The sequence below is a fragment of the Atractosteus spatula genome, chromosome 20 (assembly GCF_055471065.1).
Source record: "Atractosteus spatula isolate fAtrSpa1 chromosome 20, fAtrSpa1.hap1, whole genome shotgun sequence".
Classification (NCBI taxonomy): domain Eukaryota; kingdom Metazoa; phylum Chordata; class Actinopteri; order Semionotiformes; family Lepisosteidae; genus Atractosteus; species Atractosteus spatula.
Genome location: NC_142725.1, coordinates 12,237,532 through 12,262,979, shown reverse-complemented (window position 1 = coordinate 12,262,979; position 25,448 = coordinate 12,237,532). Strand labels below are relative to the sequence as shown.

The window sequence follows — 25,448 nt, the reverse complement described above, 5'->3', positions numbered from 1 at the left end:
TTCGCGGATCTGAACTTTGGTCTCATCCCTGTCCCCCCCTTAATTCACGCAGTTTCCCCGAATCGCCCTGAAACGCGGATACTGTTTTCGGTGGGAAGGGGCTGTAGTACGCAGCAGTCGTTCTGTGTAAGGAACTGAACTTAAGTGCGAATGACAGGATCGCCCTGCATTTTGCGTTTTGCGCACGATAGAACAGGACAAGCTGCTGTAAGAGAGGCGAGGAGCGCTCTCCTTGCGCCTTGATATCTCTTCGCCGATCAGGGACCAGGGAGCCTTGCTCTGACCTCCTATTTATTCCCAATGCATTTATTGAGTTAAATGGAAATGGTGGAGGGGAACGCAATTTAGCAATCGGGAGGCAACCCGTTGGCAGCTTGGAAGCCCCGGCGGTACGGATCCCGTGGCGATGCGTTTGAGGAGCCGAGTACCCCACCGCTGCCCGGCGCCCAGCCCAGACACGCACTCCTGTCGAGCCGCGCTCAGTGGGACAAACTAGGTGACACTGCAGCCACTAGTACCCCCCGCCGGAGATGACAGAGGAGCCGACTGCTAACACGCCCACGGGAGTGGAGCAAGCAGATAAATATGTGTAATCATTTTTCAGCCCTGTCTTTAAAATCAATTAAGTTGTCGGTGTGTCTCCTTCGCAGTCGCTTGCCTGTTTCTCTTCTCAGACTGGTTTGAGCTATTTAGTTATGCTAATAAGATCCCTTTACCAGCGTCTGCGCGTTGCTGTGCTTCTTAAAACCAGCTGTTTACCTCGCAAAAACCAGCACGCCGGCTAGTTCGTCTTACCTGTGCGGCATTCTCTCGCTCTCCTTTCCGACTTGTAAAACTGTCTCTCTCTCTCACACACACATACACGAGTTAGACACACTCGCTCCGTCCTTCACCCCCAGCGATTCTTCTCTTTTTTTTTCTTAGAGTGACAATAATGGGTAAATCGGAAAGCCAGATGGACATTGTAGAGAAATCGAGCAAGGCGGGCAAGCGGCGCTGGAGCGTGGCGGAGATCGGACTGACGGTGCTGCTGTTGCTGGTCAGTTGCGCGCTGGCCGGCCTGGCGGTGCTCTACACCTCGGCCATGAAAGGTAAGGTTTGGGGGGGGGGGGCACCGCAACGTCTTGCCCGCACACCCCTAAAAACCCCTCTCTCGGAGGTCAGTTCGAGAAGACGCGAATCCTGTTGCTCTGCGTTAGGCTGGGATAAGGGAAATAACGGCTGGAGTAGACTACCAGCCGAACTGTTCATATTATAAATAATTATTACTGAAGTAAGCCTATTTTCAATTATTTCGTTTAGATATATAACCAATTATTCTCATTGTTGACAACAAAAATAGTTTTTTTAACGTTTTTTTCGTAGCCTAACAGGTTACCTTAAAGTTTCTAAGATCGGAGTTTAGCCAATATCCAGCGAAAAAGCATTTAGGCTAATATTGATATCGACGAATTAAGAAATCGTATGTCTCGTTTGATGGTTTCGAATGGAGGTTTGCTTTTGGTTTTACTGCAGAATATTAGTGGACGCAGAGATGTGTTAACATACTGTATATAGATCTGAATATAATATATGAATACTTTATGTTCTACCACTTAAATAATTCATTATTTTCAAAGGAACAGCTGCCGGGAGCTGTCAACGTTCATTACAGATAAAAAGAAAAAGACAAACTATTATTTTTACAATAAAAGTAGTATATAAGCTTATTTTCCACAGTTGCAGATTTCAAGGTAGGCTGTATGCAAGGTGAATGCAGGCGTTTGACCCTCTGTAAAATTTTTTCTCATTTACACAGAATTACGCATATAACCTTTATACCCGCCGAGGCCTAGTCTGCAGTTATTTACACCGGAATTAGAAAAGTTTATCTCTTCCACTTATCGTAAATAAGTCAAGCAGCGGGCGCAGTGACTTACAACTTGTTTGACGGTGATCATGCAACACGACATTATTGAAATGCATTTTTACATTTTCATTCAGAATTCAATATAGTCATCTAAAACACAAGGTATTCTTCCACACAAAAAGTAAAGACACGCAGGGAGCTATGGGTAAGCAAGCTGTGGGCATTTTTTATGACTTGTATTTTGAATTCTAACATTTTTGAGAATCCGAAATCTGTGATACCAAAGATGCATCTGTAGGGACTTTTTCAATCAGTATAGAGTGACTTCTTATGTACAGATAAGAGTTTCACTGAACGTTAGAAAAGGATCATTAGTTTTCTAATGATAAAAAAAGAACGGAAAAGAATTTAAAGCAATCACAATTGTTGCTGTTGATAATACAGATTGCAGACGCGTTTTTAAGCTAAAGCAAAAAACGTTTCGCACAGAAACGCCTCCCTTTTTGTGTGTGTGTAAAAAAACTCAAGTCCTCCGAATTGCGAGTTTTGCTTCACCGACTTCGCTGAAAGCTGAAAAGTAGTGGGACACGAGTCCAGGGGGTAAAGCCCTCACCTCTCACCCCTGAGGTCGCTGTTAACCGCACAGCACTGATCCACCAGCACTCGGCACAAACGATAAGCTGGTGACTCTTCGTGCGCACCCACGCATCCTGACTGCCTAGTTACGGAAAAAGCTTAGATATATCAAGATTATATTTTTTCTAAGCTCATTTTTTTTCTATTTTCTTGTATCAATTGTTCAACTGACTGTCCCAAAGAGCAAGCGGTTTTAACTAGCATAGATACGTTATCTATTCATGCTCACAAGATTATGCCTTCATACAGCTGTAGACGAGACGTGGTGTAAAATAACGAGAAAGTGGCAGCTTGGCATATAGCTACAACAGGCGACCGAATTCCCTTTCCTTGAAAGACTTGCTGTATCTCCCGACCTCCTAACAAAGATAATCTTTTTACATCTTTTTTGTTACCACTCTGCACACAAACCGTTCACAGCCGTGACCGTAGAAGTGAATTTACCCAATCTGGAGTGGATACTACCAATGGCGGGTATCCTCTTGGGTGGTTATCTGCTCGGCGTTAAATATTCTGTACTCGAAGGAGCTGGGATTGGAGATAAGGGGGTGTTAGCTTTGGAAAAGTTAACCAAATTTTCGTTCCTGGGTTATGTCGGCGTTCGGTTGTCAAAATATACGCACCCAGCAATTCAACTGAATTCAAAGACTTCATTGGTAATATGACGGTCCCTATAGTTACGGGGTGCCAAGAATCCTGCTAGGATCTGTGTGAAGTGACTTGTGGTATTCCTTGTATTATGCATTCTCTTTGTAGCCAACTCTTCTACCTCTGCCTACTGGAAAAAAAGAAATTGCAGGAACAGCGAGATTCCAAACCCAGAACAAATAATAACTTTTAAAAATGCAATGCTACGCTGAATCCAATTAGATCTTGCGGGTAGCCCACGACTTCGTCTACGTTGGTTGATGTCGTCCCAGGTTCGTTTTTTTATTTCGTCTTTACACTCTGTTTAGTTCTATCAAAGTCAGGATTTGTGTGCGGTACACCCAATTAAAAATGATTACACGGACAAACGATTGGACGCTGGCCAGTTGCGGTCAGGTTTTCTGTGGAAAGTCGAGGTCCGGATCTTGCAGTTGTTCAGAAGGATTCAGCAGTGGCCGTTTAGATCAAAGAATAGGGATCTGCAGTTTTAATTTGGGGGGAAACCGAAGTGAAAAAGATGCGAAAAAACTGGGATGTCAGAGGCTGTTAAAAGTAAGCAGCTAGGATAATTTATTCCCGTGTTTTAAGTCTTGCTGTTAAAAGGTACATTCGTAAATCCTATTGGACAAAATTGCTCATTTCTCCACCTATGCGCTGGCTCGGCAGGGGAGGAGAGTGGGAGAGTGAGTGCGGGAGAATGGCGAGGTTTAACAGTCGCTTCTCACCGCTGTCCCCGCCGAGCGTCTAATCCCGTCCCGCGGCGCGCCTCAGTGCGCCCCTCGCCGCTGGAAGGAGGTTTGTTAAATTGTCAGGCGGTCAGACGTGAAATTAACAGCCGATGACAGGCCGTTTCAAACGGCAGGGGGGCTGTTTCTTAGTGAAAGACATTTTGTAAGGGAGTTTCTGGTTTGTTTCACCGTCACATTATTTTTAACACCTATAATAAGAGTTTTAAGTCAAAACACTTTTCTTAGGCGCGTTTTAGGGGAATGGAAAAATTATGCGAGACCATTCAACACTCGCTGTCCTTTCCAAATATAACTTTCCGTTTTCTTTAGGAAAAAGGCTATTATTATTAAACTAACTATTCGAGTAAGCCATTGGTTTCCTGCTTCTCACAGGAAAGGTGTATTTTGTTATTTTGTGTCTTAACGTGTTTCCATTGTTTGCTGTACAATATGGGGGCACATTTTGCACTGAAAGAGTAAACAAAAGTTGTGGAATCGGTCAGCCTGTGGGGCGACAGCTACAGGTCCATCAGTATTTCTAAATTAGAGATGATTAAATAATATTTTCCCCCAGCCCAAACACACACTGCTTCACCTCCGACCACTGTCTCACGCGTCTCGTTCGCTCACTCCTTATCGCTGAAACGAACTCCACCCGTTTCGTGCTCCGTATTATGGAAAGTTACCGTAAGACTCGAAAGAAAAGATAACAGACAGCATTGTTTGTTATACTTTTTATCCCAGTTATTTCTGACCGTAATTAAAGCAAGAAAATGTACATATGTATTTAGCCTGACAGGAAAATGATCGACAGGGATTTAGTTTCGTGATTTGGGTGCTGGATTCGGGTTGTTAAGAGTATTCCCTGCCTTGAGTAAGAGCTCTCCCTTGTGCCAAATTCAGACAGATTAGATTTAAAAAAGAAACTACTGCCTTTCGGAATGTCTTTTTGGGGGCGTAGCAAAGTGATCTCCACAAACATTCCATTGAGAAACCAAAACGTGTTTCACAGGAAAGAAGACTCACCAGAAGCTAAATGAGAGAAGATAAGTTAGTCCCCTGGGCAGGCTGGGTGTGGCCACTCTCCTGCTGATCACGGGTCACCTCCATCAATCCATTTACTAACCACTTCATCCAATCCGGGGTCACGGGGGAGTTGAAGCCTATCTAGGCAAGCAATGGGCACAGGGCAGGATACACCCTGGGAAGGATGCCAGTCCATCACAAGGCACACAGCGACACACACATTACGCTGCGGCGCTGAGCTGAAAAGACTCACGGCTGTAGGGCAAGCTGAGGAGTCTACTAGCTTGCTACACAGAGGCGAGATCTGGGGGAGGGGCTGTGCAGACAGACAGACAGACAGACAGACAGAAGGCGGACGACGCAGGGAACGTGCACTGCAGAAGAGAACAGGGACGACACGGTGCAGCTGAGCAGAGGGGACTGGGGACCCAGGACTGGTTGGTTGCTGTGAGGGCATAGTGAAAAGGGGACAGACCTGGGATCTGGTGGCTGTGATCTCAGGATTGAGTCGATAGCCTGAATTGGCTAGGATACCTCTAATGCTGACAGGCTGGTCTGTGCTAAGAGCACTTCCCTACTCAGTAGGAAACTCAATGACAGAGCACTGAACCATGGGCGGAGCAGTAACCTGGAGCTGATAAGATAATTATTACCTTAATTACCTGTTAAGTGGGGGCAGATGGCATGAGCAGCTGCTCCGAATGAGTTTTCAGAGCACCAGGCGTTTTACTCCATGTGTGGACGCAGTCAGTTGCCGTGGAGACCAAGGGCTGGGAGCTTAACAGCACACGCTCACACCAGGGCCAATTTTCCCAGAAGCCAATGAACCTACCAGTATGTCTCTGGACTGTGGGCAGAAACCAGAGCACCCGGAGGCTATCCAAGCAAACACACACAGCACCGCCGGTCTGGTAATTGAACCCAGGACCCTAGTGCTGAGAGGCAGTAATGCTTACCACTGCGCCACCCTGGGTCAGCTCCAGTTCTTTCAAATTCCTGATTTCAGCTGCTGCTTCATCATCGCCACAACTATCAGTTGTACTGCTAAACCCTGACACGAAGCTGACACAACCAATTCAAACTAAGTGCGCATAAAGTAAGTCTTTCTCAACACAGTGGAAAAAAGGATCACGGCTGCCTGTGATTTAGAGGCAGTTCTGACTGAATTAGCACCCTAGGCTAGTTTCTAATATCTCCGGCTGTGTTTTCAATTAGGTTACACTAGTTTGCCAAATGAAAGCAAGATTTTCAGTCCTTGTAATCTTTTCCTTTTAGTCAAAGCCATCCGATCCGTTTTAAGTGACAACTGTAGGCTGCGTGTGTTTCGCCGGTCATCTGTGACAAGCTGACTGGCACAAGCTTGAGGTAGAACACTCAGTTTTGGTCACAGAAGACTAGCAATACCAGTACAGCACCGCGATTCGCCCTGACTCTTGTTTATAAATACAGGCTGTCAGACGAGAATGATCAACCATGTCCTCACGCAAGGAACAATCACATGTAATAATGTTTCGCAAATCTTTTCATCTTATAAACAGCAAATTGTTGCAATCCCAAAAGGGGAGCAACAGCATTCCAGAGGAACTCTAAATGAGAAGCAGAGACACAGACGACAGTTAATATAATTGTGAGTTTTTCTTACTCTTTGGAATCATGTGGTTTTTGCCTCTTCAGAACTGTGCATTTTCTGCCCCTTTAGAACGGTGTGGTATGTGTCTCTTCAAGATCGCGCATGTGTTTGTCCCTTCAGAGCCCGCCTACCGAGCCAGTGTCAACAATGTGTGCACCACGCCAGGCTGCGTCACTGCAGGTAGGTGTCCCGTCTCACCACTGGAAGAGCTCAGCCTTTGTAGTCTAATCACCTGGCCTCCAGGTATGCACAGATATACTTCATGCAGACAGATGGGTAGAAATAAATACATTCTACATACAGAGATCCCCTTCAGTGTTCCTGCAAAGTGTTTTGCGTCTCTGTTGGTTTCTGTTACTGGGAAGAAATGTCTACACGACCACCCTTAGAAAACCACAGTCCATTCTTCCTTCTTTTCTGAATTGCCTGACCAGCCCAAACAGTGCCCCCTTTCTCCTCTGGCGTGTTCCCACTGCTTCTCTGTACTTCCTCCCTAGATGAGATTGCCAGTCCTTCACAGGGCATGCACAACAGGACCAATTTTCCCAGAAGCCAAATAACCTACCCGAATGTTTTCTGACTGTGGGAGGAAACTGGAGCCCCATAGGAAACCCAGGCAAAAAGGGGGACAACATACAAGCACCACACACATAGCACCCCAGGAATTGAACCCAGGGCCCCAGGCACAATCATTGTACCACCATGTTGCCCACTTTCCTGTAATTGCAGCTGGGTATTTTACAGCCTTTGCCATAAACTGCCAATACCTGCACTACAGCCTATACCTGCCCTACAGTCATTTCTGTTTTGGGGAGAGCTGCACATCTAATTATTTCAGCCTACGTCTCTGCTCAGTCACGGTGTCACTTTTCAAAGATAGCGCAACCTGAGAGTAAGCCAACAGAAATGAGGCAACTGATGTGTCAAGGGGCTTATTCACCCCTGTATCTCTCTCACCTCCCCCTTCTCCTCTCTGTTTCAGCGGCCCGGCTCATCCAGAACATGGACCCCCGGGTCGAGCCATGCCAGAACTTTTACCAGTATGCCTGTGGGGGCTGGCTGGAGCGACACGTCATCCCGGAGACCAGCTCCCGCTACAGTGTCTTTGACATCCTGAGAGATGAGCTAGAGATCATCCTGAAGGGTGAGCACCGAGGACAGTTTCGCTTTGTGTCTTCTTCATCACTGCACACTACTTCTTAAGTAGGTTAAGAATTTTTTATCATGAGTAAAAATGGTTTACCTGCGATACATTATTTGTCTGTGAAGCTATATGAGGATGCAGCATTGCTTATACAATCCAATGATTCTCGTTTGGTTTGTTTCTCCCTGACAGGTGTTCTGGAGACTGCAAATGAACAGGACAGGGAGGCCTTCCAGAAAGCCAAGACTCTGTACATCTCCTGCATGAACGAAAGTGAGTCTCTGCATAGTGGAAGCCCAATGCATGGAAACAAATACGCTGGCATACTAACAGCTTACCAGTGTCTTTGCACTGCTGACAACTGCAGAACATGGATTTGGCTGATGGCTTTCCTGTGCTGTCCCCTGCAGGTCTAATAGAGAAGAGAGACTCCCAGCCCCTGATGAAGCTCATTGATGTCATTGGAGGATGGCCTGTTGCATCAGAGGACTGGGATAGCATGATAGGTAGACACAATTTAAAACACGTGGTTTTCTGCAAGAGGAGCACACACAGGGGACTTGATTTACTGTAGTGGGCAACATGCCCAGTCTAATTCATTCCTTTTGGAGTGGGCAGTTTGCCCACAGCAGAAAATAAAAGAAAATCCAGTGTCTGAATCTAAGCGGTAAAAGCTCTACAGACTGACACTCTAAGCATCTGGTCAATATTTTTCAACGACATTCAAGAACAAATTAAGCAGGGTGATTGATTTGCAGCTTGTACATCATTATCACAATTTACAGCAACTCATCGCCTTCACCCAGTTACAGGAGCCTTGGTTGACCGAACAGTACTGGGGAAGGAGGGAGTTCTTCTGTCCAGGTTGAATGGTGCTAGTTAGCTAGTTAGCTCTTGATTGCCAAATTCTGCATCCTCTGCTCCTGAATGTCAGTTGGCATGTACCCTTCATTTTAGAGATTCATTAAAATATACTGTAATTACCAGCATAGTACACACTGTTTATGAATTTAATACAGATGTCCCATCTTGATTGTGCAAGATGCGTGTGCTAAATGCCTTGTGCTGGTGTGGAAGAGAAGGGGAACACGAGAAAGGTTGTACATGAGAGGACTCCTTTCAGTTGTCAGAAGGTTTTTGACCAAGGATCTTGTCCTGTCATGTAATGCAGGATCCCAGACTGATTCTGCAATATTAGCAATGTCAGACATCAGTGTATCTATATTGGGTACCGGTACATCAATCTCTCTGTCCACCCTCACAGAGGACAAGTGGAGTTTGGAGGATATCCTGGCCACCCTCAACTCCCGCTTCCATAAGAAGGTGCTGGTGGACCTATTTGTGTGGACGGATGACCGCGACTCCAGCCGTCACATAATCTATGTAAGGACGACTCTTTCAGCTTGGCCACCTGACACTGTCCCAACCGGGTTACAGTCAGGCAGCCAGTCCAGAAAGATGTTTTTCAGTGAATGAACGAATGTTCCACGAATTTTCATATTTCCATCTCTGAGCCCATCACAGGCACTCACATCACAAGTGGGCAGAGCACATACAGAGTTGTACAAGACGTAAGTCGAAGCAGCCAACACATTTCAGAAAATGACTTGAAGCTACAAAAAGATATAGAAGGTGTACCTGATTCCAAGGGTTCGGAAACACGGAGGACATCTTCCTTTTACTTCTCAGAAAACAGGCCCAGACCAGATTGTTGACCTCTAAGCACACACATCCATCACAGAGTCCACCTGTGCTGACATGGGGAGTGTAGTAGCGGGGTGCAGATTTTCAATACCCCTAACCAGAAGGATGAAAAAAATCATTGGACTAGAACATTATTCATATTTTTTCTAAAAGTATGACTACCAAGTTCTTTTTTCACATCAGAATACTAATTAAACATATTACTTTTGAACCAATTGACTGTCTGTGAGTATGCATTATAGGTTCTCTGAAGAAGAAGCCTAACTATGTTTTTCTCCTGTATTCCCAGATCGACCAGCCTGGATTGGGAATGCCATCCCGGGACTACTACTTCAATGATGGGAACTACAAACGGGTAATTTCCTCTCGAGACAATAACAGGGAGTCTTTTTTAGTTTATCTTGTAAGCTGCAATGGAAAATTTTTCAAAACAATCTTCATAAACAACTCTTTCTGACCTACATAATGTTCCTGGAGTGTACCACATTCTGTCCCATATTAACATTTCTGGGGATGTCGTGATTTTATACCCATTGCTGTACGTCACACATTCATGATCTGGGAGTACATTAACCTGGTTCTGCGCCTCAGACTGCCCAAATTCAACATTAAGTGTTTTTTTTTTTTCCCTGGCGCTATACAGATCACTGGATCACATGAATCATGACCTGAAAAAAGAGTAAAGTAAACACAAGAGCTCATGGTTTGGTGCATTTCATATGCTTTAAGTTTGATACAGTACAGTATTTACTTCACATGAAATAAAGAGCCTGTGCATATATGCTAAAAAGGTATACACTTTGACTGTGTTGATTGCAATTGCCAAAATGTCAAAAGATCCATAAAGGATATACAGGATATTGTATATGTATATATATCATATAACAGGTGGGTAGCTGCATCAGCATGTGTAGGCTGCAAAGGAACAAGTAATAGGTTTATTCTATGCTGAAAAAAAGAAGAAAGAAAACACAACGTTTCGGCCGTGGAGCCTTCTTCAGGTGTATCATATAACAGTGTGATTTTGGGTGGAAAAAAACATAATTAATGTTTTAATGGGTACTCAGCAATAACAGACTTCCTCTCTGTTAGCCCATTAAACCAAGGATTGACTGTTCTCTGCTGTCTGAGATGGAGACTTTCCACTGCCTGACCTCTAAGTCTGTCCCATCAACATCTCTTGTTTTAACCAGCTCATTAGCAGTGTAAACAAGTCGAGAATGAAAAGCCTGGTATGTGCTACAATCTTGCAAAGGTCGGCGCCAGTGTTGCTCTTCCGGGCGGGCGAGGAAGAGGAGCAGTGAGCGGCAGTGACAGGACCGCCTGAGCGTGCGCTCTTCTTCGGCAGGTGCGGGAGGCCTACCTGGAGTTCATGGTGTCGATTGCTCGCATGGCCCGGGAGGACAGGAACCTGACGCAGGACGAGGAGCACGTCTGGGAGGAAATGAGGGGCGTGATGGAGCTGGAGACGGACATCGCCAACGTGAGTCCGCGCCGTCGACGCCCAGGGCGGGAAAGCTTTCTCGGGCCGCGACACGCACAGTTCAGCGCTCGCCAGCCCGTAACATCGCTCCTTCTGTCACTCCAGTGACTGATTCTTACTTCTACCCTCCAATAAAAATGCATAAATACATTAATTATCTTATTTAGTCCTTACGTTTTTGATTCTGGAATAGTTTTATAAAAAAATGTTTAATTATGTGTATATCTGGATCAAGCTACCCAGCCATGAAAATCCTGGCTTCTTTAAGACACACCTGGATAAGATCCTTGCCTCAGTTAGCTACAAGCAATCAAAGGAGTTAGATGGATGGAATGGCCTCATCTCATTTGTTACTTTTTATGTTTTAAACTACGTCTAACAATTCGTCTAGAAAAAACTGAAATAAAGTGATCAAACTGAAATTTCAATCCTTCAGGAGCAAGCAAACCAAGTCACAAGTCCTTTCTTACCACACTGGAGCCGTTTCTTGTGCTGAAAGCTCTTAATATAGCCAAGGTGAGGCCTGGAGACATAATTCTGATGCTACTGGTAGCGATGTGCGGTGTCAACTGCCCTCTCGGTGCCCACAGGCCACCTCCCCTGTAGAGGAGCGCCACGATGTTACCCTGCTCTACCACAAGATGGCGCTGAGAGAGGTGCAGGAGCAGTTCGGTCTGAATGTGAGTTTGCCTCCAGCATGCGGTGGGCATTGTGGTCCACCTTCGAACCTGAAACAGAGATAGAAAGCGATGGTGAAAGAGGATGTCGGAGCTGGAAATTCAATCTTACTCAATAATCATAATGAATATATATTTTGAAACCATTGCCAATTGTGTCAGAATTAGTGTGTAGGGAATCTTAGTGTGTAGTGCCCTCCTAGATATTTTCTAACAACAAAACAGAGCTCACAGTCCACTGCTACTACTAATATGTTTTTTTAGTACACTTGACAGGAAAAAAATACTTTGACAAACAAGAAACATAATGGAGTTCATGTTTGATTGCGACAGAATTTAATGTACTTGAATACTTTGGTTTATAGTGTATCACATACTGCTAAGACCAACAGTGTTGAGACTGTTATTTTAAGTGGTAGATATACTTACAAAAAGAGCTAACATATTACACAATATAAATATAAACAATATTGCATCTGGCTCCTTCTGAAAGACCACAGGGCTTCGTTCTCAGATCCTTACAGTTTCTTTCTCTGTGGTCTGCTGTGCAGGGCTTCAACTGGACGCGGTTCGTGCAGGGGGTGCTGTCCAGTGTCAGTATTGAGGTGCAACCCCAGGAGGAGGTGGTGGTCTATGGCGCCCCCTACTTACAGAAACTAAAAGATGTCCTCGCCAAACACTCCACCAGGTGACAGGAAGGAAGGGGCAGAAATTAAGATGAATTTGTTGAGCTGGGCTCAAGAGCGGATTGCAAGCCTACACGAACATGAACGTGTGTCGGAATGAGTTGAACTGCTCTCCAAACATAAATAGCAAGTTACCTGCAGTGAGCTTCACCAGAAAACAGGGTGTTATACTGGGACTGTAGAGCTATACAGTTAGTTAACCTGCAAGTGTGCTGTTTTCCAGGCTTGCTCAGCATAGTAGGAAATCCTAAAGACTATCACCATCCTTATTTTAAATTAAACCCAAACAGCCAAGCCACAAAATTACTTTGATTTCCTTATTTCTTTGAACAGTCCTTGCTGTCTACAGATGGTCCTTAAAGGCTTACGAAAATCCCCCAAAATCCTTTTCAAACTAAAGGAAGTGTGTGGATGCATGTTTAAAGCAAAAGCATTTGTTAGTGTCAAAAAAATTCCGAAGGTTTTTGCACCCCTCTAACCTACCGTGTGAATAATAGTAAAGCACGTTTCTGTGAGGCCTCTCCCTGTGTCTGTTCCCTCCGCCAGGACACTACAGAACTACCTGACCTGGCAGCTCGTCATGGAGAGAGTCAGCAGCCTGAGTCGCCGCTTTAAGGACGCCAGAGCACACTACAGGAAGGCAAGACTGACCCCCATCCAATCAGCTTGCAAGGAGCAGGGAATGGGTTTTGATACAACATGCACAGCACACACTCCAGCAGAGGCAGAGAAGGGCGTTTTGTACCCTGTCTGCTCAGGTGTACACCACAGCTAACTAAGTTAAACAGGGTCCCTAATGTGAAAGCTTTAATCCATTTTACTTAGCATGATGATTTATTTTCAGTTGGTAAATCTACTTCAGTGAATTAAAGGGGAACTGCAGTCCCAATTTCACAGAACGGTTATTAAATTTCAGTAACAAAATAAATTAATTGACCGCTATCTCAAAATTGTACAAATTCCAAATAAGCACAAAGTTGTAATCTTTGTCAAAGTACTGTATAGTCTCCATCTTTATGCAAATCACTGGTCTCGTCACGAGAGAGAGTGAGAATTCACTTGAATTGCGACGTGAAGCGGCCCTTCCTGCTCACTAGTCCCTGTAATGACTAATGTAATGCGATGTACTGTACAGTACGAGCGAATAACTACAGGTTGTGCAGCAGACATTTCTCTGCAGAAATGTGGCAACGTGATCTGAGTTAACAAGTAAGTTGTATTTGTAAGCAAAACCAACTATAAATCGAGAGCAATACTTCTACTGGATTAAAAGAGATGTATTCACAAGCCTGCTTGTTTACAATGTCATAGGGCGCTTCATGCCTTCAATCACAGAATATGGTGCTCCGCATACCTGGAAATTTAATAAATTGGAGGGTTTACAAATTACTGTGTGAATTTTACTTTCAATGTGGTTTAAAATGCACTCATCTATGCATCAATTCTTGTGCCCAGTCGTGTGTTACTTGCCTTGCCCACCAAGAATCGCACTCACTCAGGGTCTGTGTTTGTGTGGTCAGGCGCTGTACGGGACCACAGTGGAGGAGGCGCGCTGGCGGGACTGTGTGCGCTACGTGCAGAGCAACATGGAGAACGCCGTGGGCGCTCTGTACGTCAAGGAGACCTTCGCCGGAGAGAGCAAACGCATGGTGAGAAGCCAGATTATCGATATCCACGTGATCCACTGTAAACTGGTCCATAAGATTGACCACTAAACTCTCGGCATTTACAGTGTATTTTCTCAGGGCCCCCATTAAACTGCAACAGATTACATTATAAATGAGATCACTCTTTGACCATATGCACTCTGCCATGCAGACTCAATGTGGACCTCGGTGGGTCTGGCAGTGGAGCACATCTGCGTCGCTATTTGAAGCAGCTGTGCGTCTTTGTGTGTGTGTGTCCTGCCAACAGGTCAGAGAGCTGATCAGTAAGATCCAGGAGGCCTTTGTGGAGACACTGGAGGAGCTGCGCTGGATGGACGAGCAATCCAAGCAGAAGGCTAGAGACAAGGTCAGGGGTCAGATGCACTGCCGTCCCCTGCACGCTGCCACCACCACCACAACTACTGTACACTGTCCACAGCAACCAGCAGCTAAAGATGAAAAAAGAAATGTTGTGCTGTTTCATTGTAGGACAAAAGTCACCTGTGCGTGATGGGTGATTAGTGATAAGTGTATGCAGCTCTTAATGTGATCTGAGGAGGTGTCTGGGTACCGAGCTGCTGCTCTGTTTTACAGGCCATGGCCATTAAGGAGCAGATCGGCTATCCTGACCACATCCTGGAGGAGAAAAACCTCAAGCTGGATCAGGAATACGCACATGTGAGGAAGGGGGAGAGGGTCAGGGGAGGGGGGGGGGGGGGGGCTTTTTTAGTGCACTGCTCTTGAAGCTCTCTTGTCAAGCTCATGCTTGTAGAAATGACGATTTCCACCTAAAGAATATAAGGCCGATTCCAAAACGGAAAAAGTTTTACCCGAACCCTCACAGGAAGGTTAAAGGGATGCAACAAATGAAGACGCTGTGTGTTAGTTCTGTGCTGCGACACGTGCTCCTGCCATGACCCCGTGACCCCAGCAGCTCCACGCCCCTCCCTCTTCCCTGCAGCTGAACTTCAGCGAGGAGAACTACTTTGAGAACATCCTGGAGAACTTGCACGCAGGGGCGCAGAAGAGCCTGAGGAAGCTCAGGGAGCGAGTTGACCCAGACCTGTGAGTAACACCCAGCAACGGGTGTCTTCCTGCGGTAAGAGACGGGTTGTAGCTTTTTTCAGAGCTGGTCTGAGGCAAATCTGCTGCTAACTGGTGCAGCTGTTACAGACTTCACTTCTGCTGAAGCAGAAAGAGGAAAAGGCACAGCAGAATACAGCATTAGTGAAAAAAATATTACACAACCCAGAGAATAAAATGATGTGAAAATATGGGCTACTTCTCTAATGCAGTTCGGACAGTATTCCCCTAGATTTTAGTTTAGTTTAGATTTTAGAATATTGTACTAAGTTTATCCAAGTGAGGGTGCCAGACACCCTGCAATACCAGGATCTCTTTCAAAGAACACAATGCAGTGTCTGCCACTGTGGAAGTGGCACATTGCTGAGCTCTGCTGAGCTAGTTTGGCAGATCAGTCTAATGGGACGTGACCGCATCTTTCCAGTCCATCTCTCTCCACCTAGAGAGATCACGTCTCCATTGGCGATGACTGCAGTCCACTTCAGGACACCAGAGCCGTAAAGACAACCTAATATTACTAGGGGTCCTGCAATGTATCGGCACTGATAAGAAAGTATGCTCAGCCCTCGGGGTATGAACAATTGAGATGTTCATAAGTATATGTACTGATTCCCATAAGAAATGATTTTTGTCTAGTGGAATAGCAAGCAGCAAAGTGATACTGACTAGTGTCAGGATGGCTCAAGGCTATTGGAGACAATGAGTCACTCAGTGTACTTTGGGTTTGTTTATATTAACATCTAACTGTTGCTTTGTGATTCTGGGGTTTATTTTGAGTGTTAATAACTCGTAAAAATGGCTGAGCAATGGAGGAGAGACAATAACAGGTAATAACCTTTGCGGCGAAAACGAAGAGCACTTTCAGTCAAAATGTTTCGACTTCAGAACAGCTTGAGGTATGAACAAGTCTTGGGAGCATGACACGCTCGTAAGACAAGGACTAAGTGTGCAGCAAATTAAAAGTGGATGCATTCCCAGAAACCTATGTTTTCCTGTCGATGGTGATCAGCTTATTAATGTTCAGCTGGAAGAGGGAAAGATCAAAACATTTTTGGAAGGAATGAAAAGATTCTTCCTTTGGGCATTTGTATAGCACATGAGAAGATAACAGATTAAGGGCAGTGGGCAGCCTTCCAGTGAAAGAGCTCTCAGTTGTGCTCAGCTGTTTTCCATTCTTATTGCAGGTGGATTATTGGGGCAGCAGTTGTCAATGCCTTTTACTCCCCCAACAGAAACCAGATAGGTGAGCAATCTGGACAGGGGATGTGACAAAACACCATTGGTAACAAGCCAGCCAGAAATCTCTGTGTGCTTCTGTATGTGACTTACGACTTGTGACTTGAGAAGAGTTTGAAAGGAATGTACTTAGTGCAGACTTCTCACCCTAGCACACTCTCATTCCCATACAGAACATGGTCTACCTCCCCCATCAACCTCTCAGTCCCTGTCCCCAGCTGACTGCCAGCCCCTCAGTCATTACTCCCCTTGGGTCTCTCTTAGTCTCCTACCTTAGTCTTCTCTGATTTTCTCCTTCACTTTGTCCTCTCTTACCGCAATTAATTTCCTCCTTTCCTGGCAGTCTGCTCTCAGACTGCTTGTCTTCTTTAAAAAGACACTGGGACTCTAAGTGGCTCAGCCTGTAAAGACACTTGTTCCACGCACAAGGTGGGTTGTTTAAGACCACGAGGCATGAACACAACTGGCAGTGTGGCCCCAGGGTAAGAGCCAGCCAGCAGCTCCTGCAGGCTTACAGTGCCCCTGGTGAGGGACAAGCAGCCACTGGCCTGTAAGGGACTGGTGAGTTTGCAGCATGGGCTTGACTGTCCCTCTCAGTCTTCCTGTGGAGCACAAGGTCACTGCTAAGAGCCCAGATGTACAGAAACAATTAGTGGTTTCAGATGGGGTAGGTCTCAAATAACAACCCTGTGAGTATTTTCCCCTTACCTTACAGTTGTGTATCTGCACTTGGACTGATGGAAATATATGATAGACTACAAGTGAAATGCACTGAACATTGACAATTAAGGCCATTTGCATTGCTGAAACCTTCATCATCTTCACTCAGCTTGTTTTTGTTTGCTAACCTTTGCCTCTACCCTCTCAGTTTTCCCCGCTGGGATCCTACAGCCCCCCTTCTTCAGCCAGCAGCAGCCCCAGGCTCTGAATTTCGGCGGGATCGGCATGGTGATCGGGCACGAGATCACGCACGGCTTTGATGACAACGGTACGTGTGAGCGCGCACGCACGCACACACACGTGAACACGCCCAGCATCGCCCCCTGATCTCTCCAGATGCTTCTCTCTTCCTGACCTCTGCACCCGTCCCTTTCCAATCTGTTCGCTCAGCCTGCGCCGAGGAGGCCAGCGGACAGCGTAGCCCATCTAACGTCACTGCCATCGAGCAGAGCACGACCGACATTGAGCCATAAGAAACATCAAAGTCGACTGAATTAAAGTTCAGATCACAGCATAAGCCAGTCAGTAAAGCAGTCCAGGTTGTACTATGATTAGCTCTCAGAAGATGGCAAAAAATACTAAAAAAAGTAAAAAGTAAAAGGCAGGCATTCACAGTGAAATAAAGGCTGAGTAAGAGAGTACCTTGCGAGTACCTGGACATTAAGGCACATTCACACTCATGTTGAGAGTCTCTGCCCTGAAAATATCAGCATTTTTTCTCTCCACATCTGACAAACTCCCTTGTCCAATCTTTTCCCCCTCCATCACCCCCCAAATGAGCTCTTACCTGTCATACTGTATAAACGGGCAGGTTGCAATAGAACAAGAACTTCAAGCTCCAGGATGAGGTCAGCACCGGTTAATACGAGAGGCGCCTTAATTAAGGGTGTGAACTTAATTCATCTTTCCTGATTAGAAAATGAGATGCTGTCCTTCTGCTGTGTCTCTTCCAAAACAGGGAGGAATTTCGACAAGGACGGGAACATGTTTGATTGGTGGAGCAATTATTCGGCCATGCACTTTAAGGAGCAGTCCCAGTGCATGGTGTACCAGTATGGAAACTTCACCTGGAAACTGGCAGGCGGGCAGAATGTGAGTCAGGTGGCTTGAACAGGGGACTAACAGGAAATCCTGGGGTGTTGTTCTGGGCACTCTGATTGATTAACATACTCAGCACTGTATCTTGAGCGCCATCTGCAGGCAGCTCAGAGATGTAGTGTTCACTCACAGCTCTCAAAAGTTCCTTTCTGTCTGCCCTTCGTGAATGTACGTCTCACAAAAAAACAAAACTTCACACACACCGAATCTGACTGCAGTTATACTACTGGTCACTTCAGGTCTGCAGTCAAGCCAAAGACATTTTGATCTGCATAGCTTTCTTTAGTCCTGTACCGAAATTTAAAAATACATATTTTTTTCCTAATTTATTTCCTAAAAACAGACAAATCTCATAGAACCAGCTGAAGGCAGAGTCTGAGGCGATGCATGTATGTGCTGTGTATTCTTATAATCAATTTTAAGCTAAGAATGGGAGAAGGTGGGACACTGGGAGCTTTTACAAGCGTCCCAGCCAGTGCCAGCACCTCGGGCATCTTTTTGCCAGGGGGCAGCAAGTTCAAAACAGACCAAGGGCAGAGTCAGAGCAAGAGGCATGGGCAGTGTGTCTCTCACGTGGGGGGGGGCTGTGCCTGGGTGCCGGTGACAGAACGTGTCTTGTGTTGGCAGGTCAGTGGGATCAGCACACTTGGAGAGAACATCGCAGACAATGGAGGTGTCCGGCAAGCCTATAAGGTAAGGTCTCTAATTGCCATCACTAAGGCTAATAGCGATAATGATGGCTCTAATGCTAACATAAATCAGCCATGGTTAATGTTAATCTTATATCATTCTAGTGCTTTTCGTGGTTTCTCCATCTTTGTCCATCTGTGTCCATCTGTGTCCATTGTCTGCCCTGTCTGCCCATCCATCACCTGTGTCCATCTGCCCGGCAGGCATACCTGAAGTGGGTGGAGAGAGAAGGGGAGGAGCCCCATCTCCCTGGCCTGGATCTTGACCACAAGCAGCTTTTCTTCCTCAACTTCGCACAGGTGAGAGAGGAGGAGGGGGGCAGGGAAGACAGAGACAGTGAAGATTTTCTGCTTCACTCACCAGGCGCTGAAATGCGCGGCGACTGAAACGACGGCAGGCTAAAAACACAAGGCCAAAGCAGGAGAGAGCTTGTTAATCCTCCCACATCAAAAGAAAGCATTGACATTTCCAACAGCTTTGCCTTTTTTAGAGAGAATGACGAGCGCAACACTGGCTGAAATCTCAACAGCAGTGTCTTGGTGTGTAACGTGCAAATGCTTAGCTGTCGTTTGATACGGAAAGAGGAGAAGAAAAGGAGCAAGAGAAGAGGCTGATGGGGGAACTGGGCAAGAATGTTCCGAGTTCCCAGAGGAGCACAAAACAGGAGAGAAAAACGGGAGGAGCAGACACAGATATGGGGATGGGAAGACCAAGGCAGTACACTAGTGAGAGCCAACAACCGGGGAGAGAGGGAGAAAAAGCGGCACAGAGCAGTGAAGAGGGAGAAGTGAAATTTGGAGAAGAAATATGGAAGTTAAAAAACGTTTCTGTATGACAAAAAAGAGGCCCGGCTCAATTCACTCTTAGCACAGGTTGAGAATCAAACAGAGATTGACCGTTGTTGTGGGTTCAAGCCTGGGTTGTGTCACTAGCTGAGCATTGCAAGATGTAGGGTTCAGATTAGATGGTCAAGGTTTGTGACTTGCTGAGTATCTGCGGGCTAGGAGTGAGGTCAGTGAGGGATGCATGTCTCCTCCAGTCAGTGCAAACTCTCCTGTCAGGCACTGTGAAGCTAGCAGCATGTTAAAAAGATGAGAGGCTCTGAGGGGTTGATGGGTAGGAGCGTGTCTTCCTTTCTTCTCCATACTGCACAGGAATCGAAGATGTAAAAAATGACTAATCCAAATTGGTTGGGCATAACAATTGTTAAAAACACACCAATGTAGTCCACTGAGTCTTTCTTTCATAGTGTAAATGGCTTGAGTGACTCCAACTAGGATTCCGTCACTAACTCTAGGGCATTGCCCAGCCATAAACTACTAACGAATCAAGGAGAGAAGTCCATTAAGCCAAAACTCAAGGGGTGTGGGGAACCCCTCTGCTTTTGGGGGTGCTGAGGCCTGACTTGACCATAACTGCCTCATTAAACACAATGCAGGCCATTATACTCACAACATTGAAGCTGCTTCGCAGGCGATGTGGAAAAGGGGAAGATTTCAGTCTGTAAGGTAGCAAGTTCTGGATTACAGCTGTGGTCCTGCTGGCACAATTCTTCTGCAAAGTGGTCACAACGCAAACAAATTCTGTTTCTTCGTGGTCTCCAAGGCCTTAGTATCTTCCACTCATTACACACAACATAGACATGGCCCTAAGGACCCTCACTGACCTCCAGCTCTCCTTGCAGATGTTTTCATCTGGAGCCTGTGTGACAAACCAGTGTGACATGAGGGTAAAAAACTTAAATCTAAAGTAGCTGAATGTACAGTACATACCAAAGTCCTATAATTAAAAAAACCCTCTGGAAGCTGCCTTTATACCAGATGTATTGTGGTACATATTGTAAATGCCTCCAGTGTTAGCCACAGAGGCACTGACGCATGAGAGTTGTATTTTCATTTAAAAGCCCTTCTTTTCACTGTCAGAATTAAAACAGATTAAAACAGTTAATCAGCTGAGGCACAGAGTGCCGCTTAAAAAAAAACGGTCACAAGGAAAACACACACAACTTCCAGGATACAAGGACCCCCAGGGGTCTTTGTAGACTGTGTCGGTGCCTGTGCCAAAAATACTAAAAACCACAGCAGAAAAACAAATAAGCGGCAGATAAATATCAGATGATTTTAATACCACTTTGTTTAACAGATTGAGAGAGTTCGCTGGGACATGTCACTGGACAAATCAGACCACACTTTCACTGTGTAAACGCTGCAACAAGGTCTCCACCAGCAAAGCAAAAAGTGGCTTCATGTTGACACATGACATTTTATTAGTATTTTAAATATTCATCCATTTTCGAAAGTGCTCAATTTGCAATGAAAGTTTTTTAAACAGATGTACGAGTGTTAGAAGCAATACTTCTGACAATAAACCCACTACACGTTCATAGTAGTTATTTTGATAAACTAGTTTACTATATCTATATTAATGGTACAGTATAAGCTTGTGTAAGAAAATAATTTAAAAGCAAAGAACAAAAAAAGACTATATTTAGCCTCGTTCAAATGAGACCTTTTTATGATGTCACTTGTGGCATGCAAATGATGTCTTGTCATCCTCCAATCAGCATGCACACCAAAAACGTATTGACCAATAGTAGTGCGCCGCAGAGACACTGACAAACATCTCCTGCATGTGGTGGTGCTTCTTGTATCTCTGAAGCAATTACTTTCATAACTGAAGCGTCAGGCCAAGAGACGCCCAAGGTTATGAACTTCTGCTCTTCAAAAAACCCAGATGCTACAAGAACAAACAAGGTTATTGACTGAATACAAAGCACTCATGAGCACTGCACACCCATCAGCAGGAGCAGAAAAGACGCTAACCTGAATTATGGCACAAATGAGTGAAAAAAGCAGATTTGATTCTTCTCCAAGATTCCCATCTCAAGGTTCTCAGGAAAGAGTGTGGTGTAGTTTATCTGGACACAACTTATCTCACTCCCTCCAAACCTCACCATCCATATTGCCTGCAAATCAGCAATCTGCTGCAAGCCACATCAGCTGCGATCAAAGATCATGTGGTGACTTCACTGTCCAAGGAGATCAGGAATTAGTACTGTAGTGCAAGGACTCAGAACGCAATGGCTGTACCAGTGTAGCTTACTTGACTCACAAGATTGATGACTGTGGCCAAGGTTGGTCCAGCACAATTGGAGCTTGGAGTACAATTGGAAAAGGTGCATCCAGAATAGGGAGATGTTAGTGGGGCCAGCAGGGGGCGCTCACCCTGCAGTCCATGTAGGTCCTAATGCCCCAGTATAGTGATGGGGACACTATACTGTAAACAGGGGCGTCCTTCGGATGAGACGTAAAACCGGGGTCCTGAGCGTTCTGGCGCACTATGGCTGCTGTAGCATCATCCAGGTGGGGCTGCACACTGGTGGTGGTGGGGGTGGAGGGGAGTCCCCATTACCTGTAAAGCGCTTTGAATGGAGTGTCCAGAAAAGCGCTATATAAGTATAAGCAATTATTACTGTATGAAATGGGGCTTGAATGTTACAAGTGAAGAAATTCCCTGGGACAATACAAATTTGAAATCATAATCCTCAAATGATACAATAGGCACTTGGATTTAAATCTCATCCTGTTTAATATCCTGTTCGAGGTAACAAAGTGTGAAAGCAGCAGAGTCAGTCATGATTTAAATCAGGAATTGTGTACAAAACAAACTTTTTTTTATTATCAACTGGACCATCATCATTTTTACCTGCCTGGCTTTTTCATCAATGTATTACCAAAATGCAGGAGGATGTGTGCTTTTTTACAGTTGTGTGCAGTTGAAACTCTTATTCTCTTTTGTCCTCAGGTATGGTGCGGCTCATACAGGCCTGAATACGCAAGTCAGTCAATCAAGACAGACTCACACAGCCCCCTAGAGTACAGGTAAGTTACTATACTTGACAATGGGTGTTTTAACCCTTTTGGTAGGTCTGTCTAACTCCAGTCTTTCCATGAGCACACACCTGCTTTTAAAACTACATGCTTTCTTTTAAAATGCAATACACAATCAGCCCAGTTTTAGGAAAACATTGCTCTCTAAGTACAGGACTTTTTTGACTTGAGACAGAATTATTCTTAATATTGTAGTGTGATTGCACACTGCATACATGTACAATCTAGAAAAAGTATATTGTCAAGACTGGTCTCGTTTAACAACTGTCTAAAATAAATACACTCCTTTCCAGATCTATCCCCATGTACACTGGCTCTGGCTCTTAAACAGGCTCTGGAATTGGTGATCAGCATCACCTGGAAACAGTGTTTAAGAGGCTGACTAGACAAAACACTCCAGAAGCTGCAATACCAAACGTAAAGCAGCTTGATTTATTCTGGAAATTACAGCATTTTGGTGTATTTAAGGGGGAATTAAGTAGAATTACCCCAAAGGCAGGTTAAAATAGTAAAAAAATCAATACTGAAAACACAAGACACAATTTTTCCTTAACTATAAGTAAAGGAAGGTTTTTTCACACAAATCTTTCAGAAACCAGATGGCCGTGGGTCAGAACAAACAGGTTCCTGTCTTAGTTTACTTTTCCAGCAGTACAATATGTACTGACGTTATTCTGATGCCCTGGAGTTACAGATACAAAATGACCCTAGAGGGTAATCAAAGCTCAGGTAGGGCTTTAATAAAAGGAAAAGACGTTCTTGAAGAACCTTTCCTGCCTCTATTCCAGTAGCTCCTCTGGTCTTCTCCCTTCTGGTTTCTCTGTCAACCTCTCTCCATTCCACTTCCCACACTTTATGAGTGTAATTTATTCCTACCTCCATCTTTTAGCTGTCACCTTGCCTCTCTCTCTCTCTCTCTCTCTTTCCCTCCACAGAGTGATGGGCTCTCTCCAGAATTTCGGGGCGTTCTCAGAGGCGTTCCACTGTAAAAAGGGCAGTCCCATGCACCCTGAGGTCAAATGCCGAGTCTGGTAGCCGGGGGGTCTTTTCACTGGGTGCCTCAGGCTATTGCTTACCGACTGGGGCAACAATCTCGTGCCTGGCCATACAGTTTGTGTCCCGCCCGCTCACCAGAGTGGCGGCTTCGATGCAGTCTGACTGATTGTCATAACAGGAAACAGGTACAGAAATGCAGGAGCGATCTACAATTACTTAGGATATATACTAGTAGTTGCAGTAAAACTAAACAACCTAAAATCTTGACATTTGGTGCAATATACAGTAGATGAGATATACGAAGCCCATGCATACACAGAAATGTACTTGCCTATATTGTATTTGGAGTCATTGTGCAAGGCTACTTAAGGCTGCTGTTGTTTTGGTTTGCCAGAATTATAACACATTTTTTACACTCATATCAACCAGAAACACTCAATATAGGATACCTAACAAGTACACACTAACACCCTTCAAAATATTTCATTTGACAGCATCTCTTAGTCTGTGGTAAGATCCTGGAAAGGAGCTCTCCGAAGGTGATAGAAAGGGGTGTGGTGGGGAGGAGTATTGGTGTTGCACAATGCTTTGATCCCCATTGGCGAAGCTCTGTGCGACACTTTCATAATCCCCCATAGCCTCATTTTCTCTAGTTCTGCCCGCAGCCCAGAGGAAAAAAAATCAATGTCCTACAATGTTTAGTTAATCAACACTGCAAACAAAAATCCTGATCGGAACAAAGAAAAAGCTTAAGTAAACATTAGGGATTTCCAATGGATACGCACTACAGGATATGAAACAATTAGGAAAAGCATTTGATTTAAAAAACAGGCCTGGAAAGGACTCTGGGTTTTTCCAGATGGTTGTTTAGTACCCAGTTTGTAGCATATAGGATAATAAGAGTGATTGCTGGCTGCATCGAATGCAAGACGCAAGACTGAAAGACTGTTGAATTATTTTCTGCTTTTTAAAACTCAAATTAAACCAGGTGGCTTGTAGTACTGTCACTGCCTTTTCTGACAAAGTCAAGTATGCCAAGAAACTTACACCTGAAACTACAGTACTGTTATAGATACCGAATAATATATTGTAGCATTACATTTAATTAATTCCAGAGTGTCCTTTATAAATTATCACTGGTATTTTATTTTTTGATTCATTTTATATGGAGTTATGTACAGAGCGCGGCTAACAAGAAAAACATAATTTTACTTCCTGTGTAAATCCCATTTTCCCCAGAGCTAGATTGAGGATTGTATTATTCTAGTAGTGTTTCCTCAGTAACCAGGTACTGTGTTTCATTCTGTTTTAAGAGAGGACGTCTGCAGTGACTGTCTTTAAGATACATTTATACCCATTGCAAATCAGGCAGGTCTACTGATCAGTTCCAGTCCTGGAGGGTCACTGTGTTCAGCTCTTAATGACCTAAATTATCTTATTACTCGCTTATTTGGATCAATTTAACAGTTTTTCCCAGCTGTACAGGCTTGGCTGCTTTAAAGAAACCTAGACAGCCTGCAGACTCACTAACCCTTCAGAACCACAATGAGAAACCTCTGGTCTAGCATGACAAAACGTTAATTTACTCTGAATTCAAGCAGCCAAAGATGCTTCGCTGTGTTTTAAACACTGTGAAGAATAAGCCACAGTGCTCTGCTTTTTTCTTTTCAACTAGCATCATCTTGCATTTTAAATGTATCTGTATATAAAGTAACAAAAAACTGCAGCATCTACTTATGTACTAAATACTTAAATTGTAATTAAGATAGAGTGCTAAGGGCTTGTCAATATTAATATCAAATGTATTATGATTATTACTTCATAGCATTATGGATAAATTCACTTATATGAAAAAGTATTAAACTAAGTCTGGAGGGG

General features: G+C 44.7%; 1 protein-coding gene across 1 annotated transcript; it reads left to right on the top strand.

Annotated features, from left to right (window-relative positions):
- The first annotated feature begins 530 nt into the window (after nucleotides 1-530).
- mmel1 (membrane metalloendopeptidase like 1) lies at nucleotides 531-25,448 on the top strand. Its single transcript, XM_088937910.1, has 23 exons — nucleotides 531-589; nucleotides 925-1,091; nucleotides 6,638-6,697; nucleotides 7,500-7,661; nucleotides 7,854-7,934; nucleotides 8,072-8,167; nucleotides 8,926-9,044; nucleotides 9,655-9,720; nucleotides 10,714-10,848; nucleotides 11,439-11,528; nucleotides 12,077-12,213; nucleotides 12,758-12,851; nucleotides 13,732-13,860; nucleotides 14,126-14,224; nucleotides 14,452-14,535; nucleotides 14,819-14,922; nucleotides 16,125-16,183; nucleotides 17,045-17,164; nucleotides 17,855-17,988; nucleotides 18,622-18,687; nucleotides 18,888-18,983; nucleotides 22,489-22,565; nucleotides 23,510-25,448. Exons 1-23 carry the CDS (start codon nucleotides 531-533, stop codon nucleotides 23,607-23,609), a joined length of 2,334 nt encoding a protein of 777 aa, XP_088794036.1. The 3' UTR covers nucleotides 23,610-25,448.

What these genes read in the sequence shown, in the direction of transcription:
- mmel1 (XM_088937910.1), top strand. Translation starts at nt 531, where the DNA reads ATGACAGAGGAGCCGACTGCTAACACGCCCACGGGAGTGGAGCAAGCA. An exon ending in CCAGAGCACACTACAGGAAG is followed by an intron (nt 12,852 to 13,731) that starts GCAAGACTGACC and finishes TTGTGTGGTCAG; the next exon opens with GCGCTGTACGGGACCACAGT. An exon ending in TGGATCAGGAATACGCACAT is followed by an intron (nt 14,536 to 14,818) that starts GTGAGGAAGGGG and finishes TCTTCCCTGCAG; the next exon opens with CTGAACTTCAGCGAGGAGAA.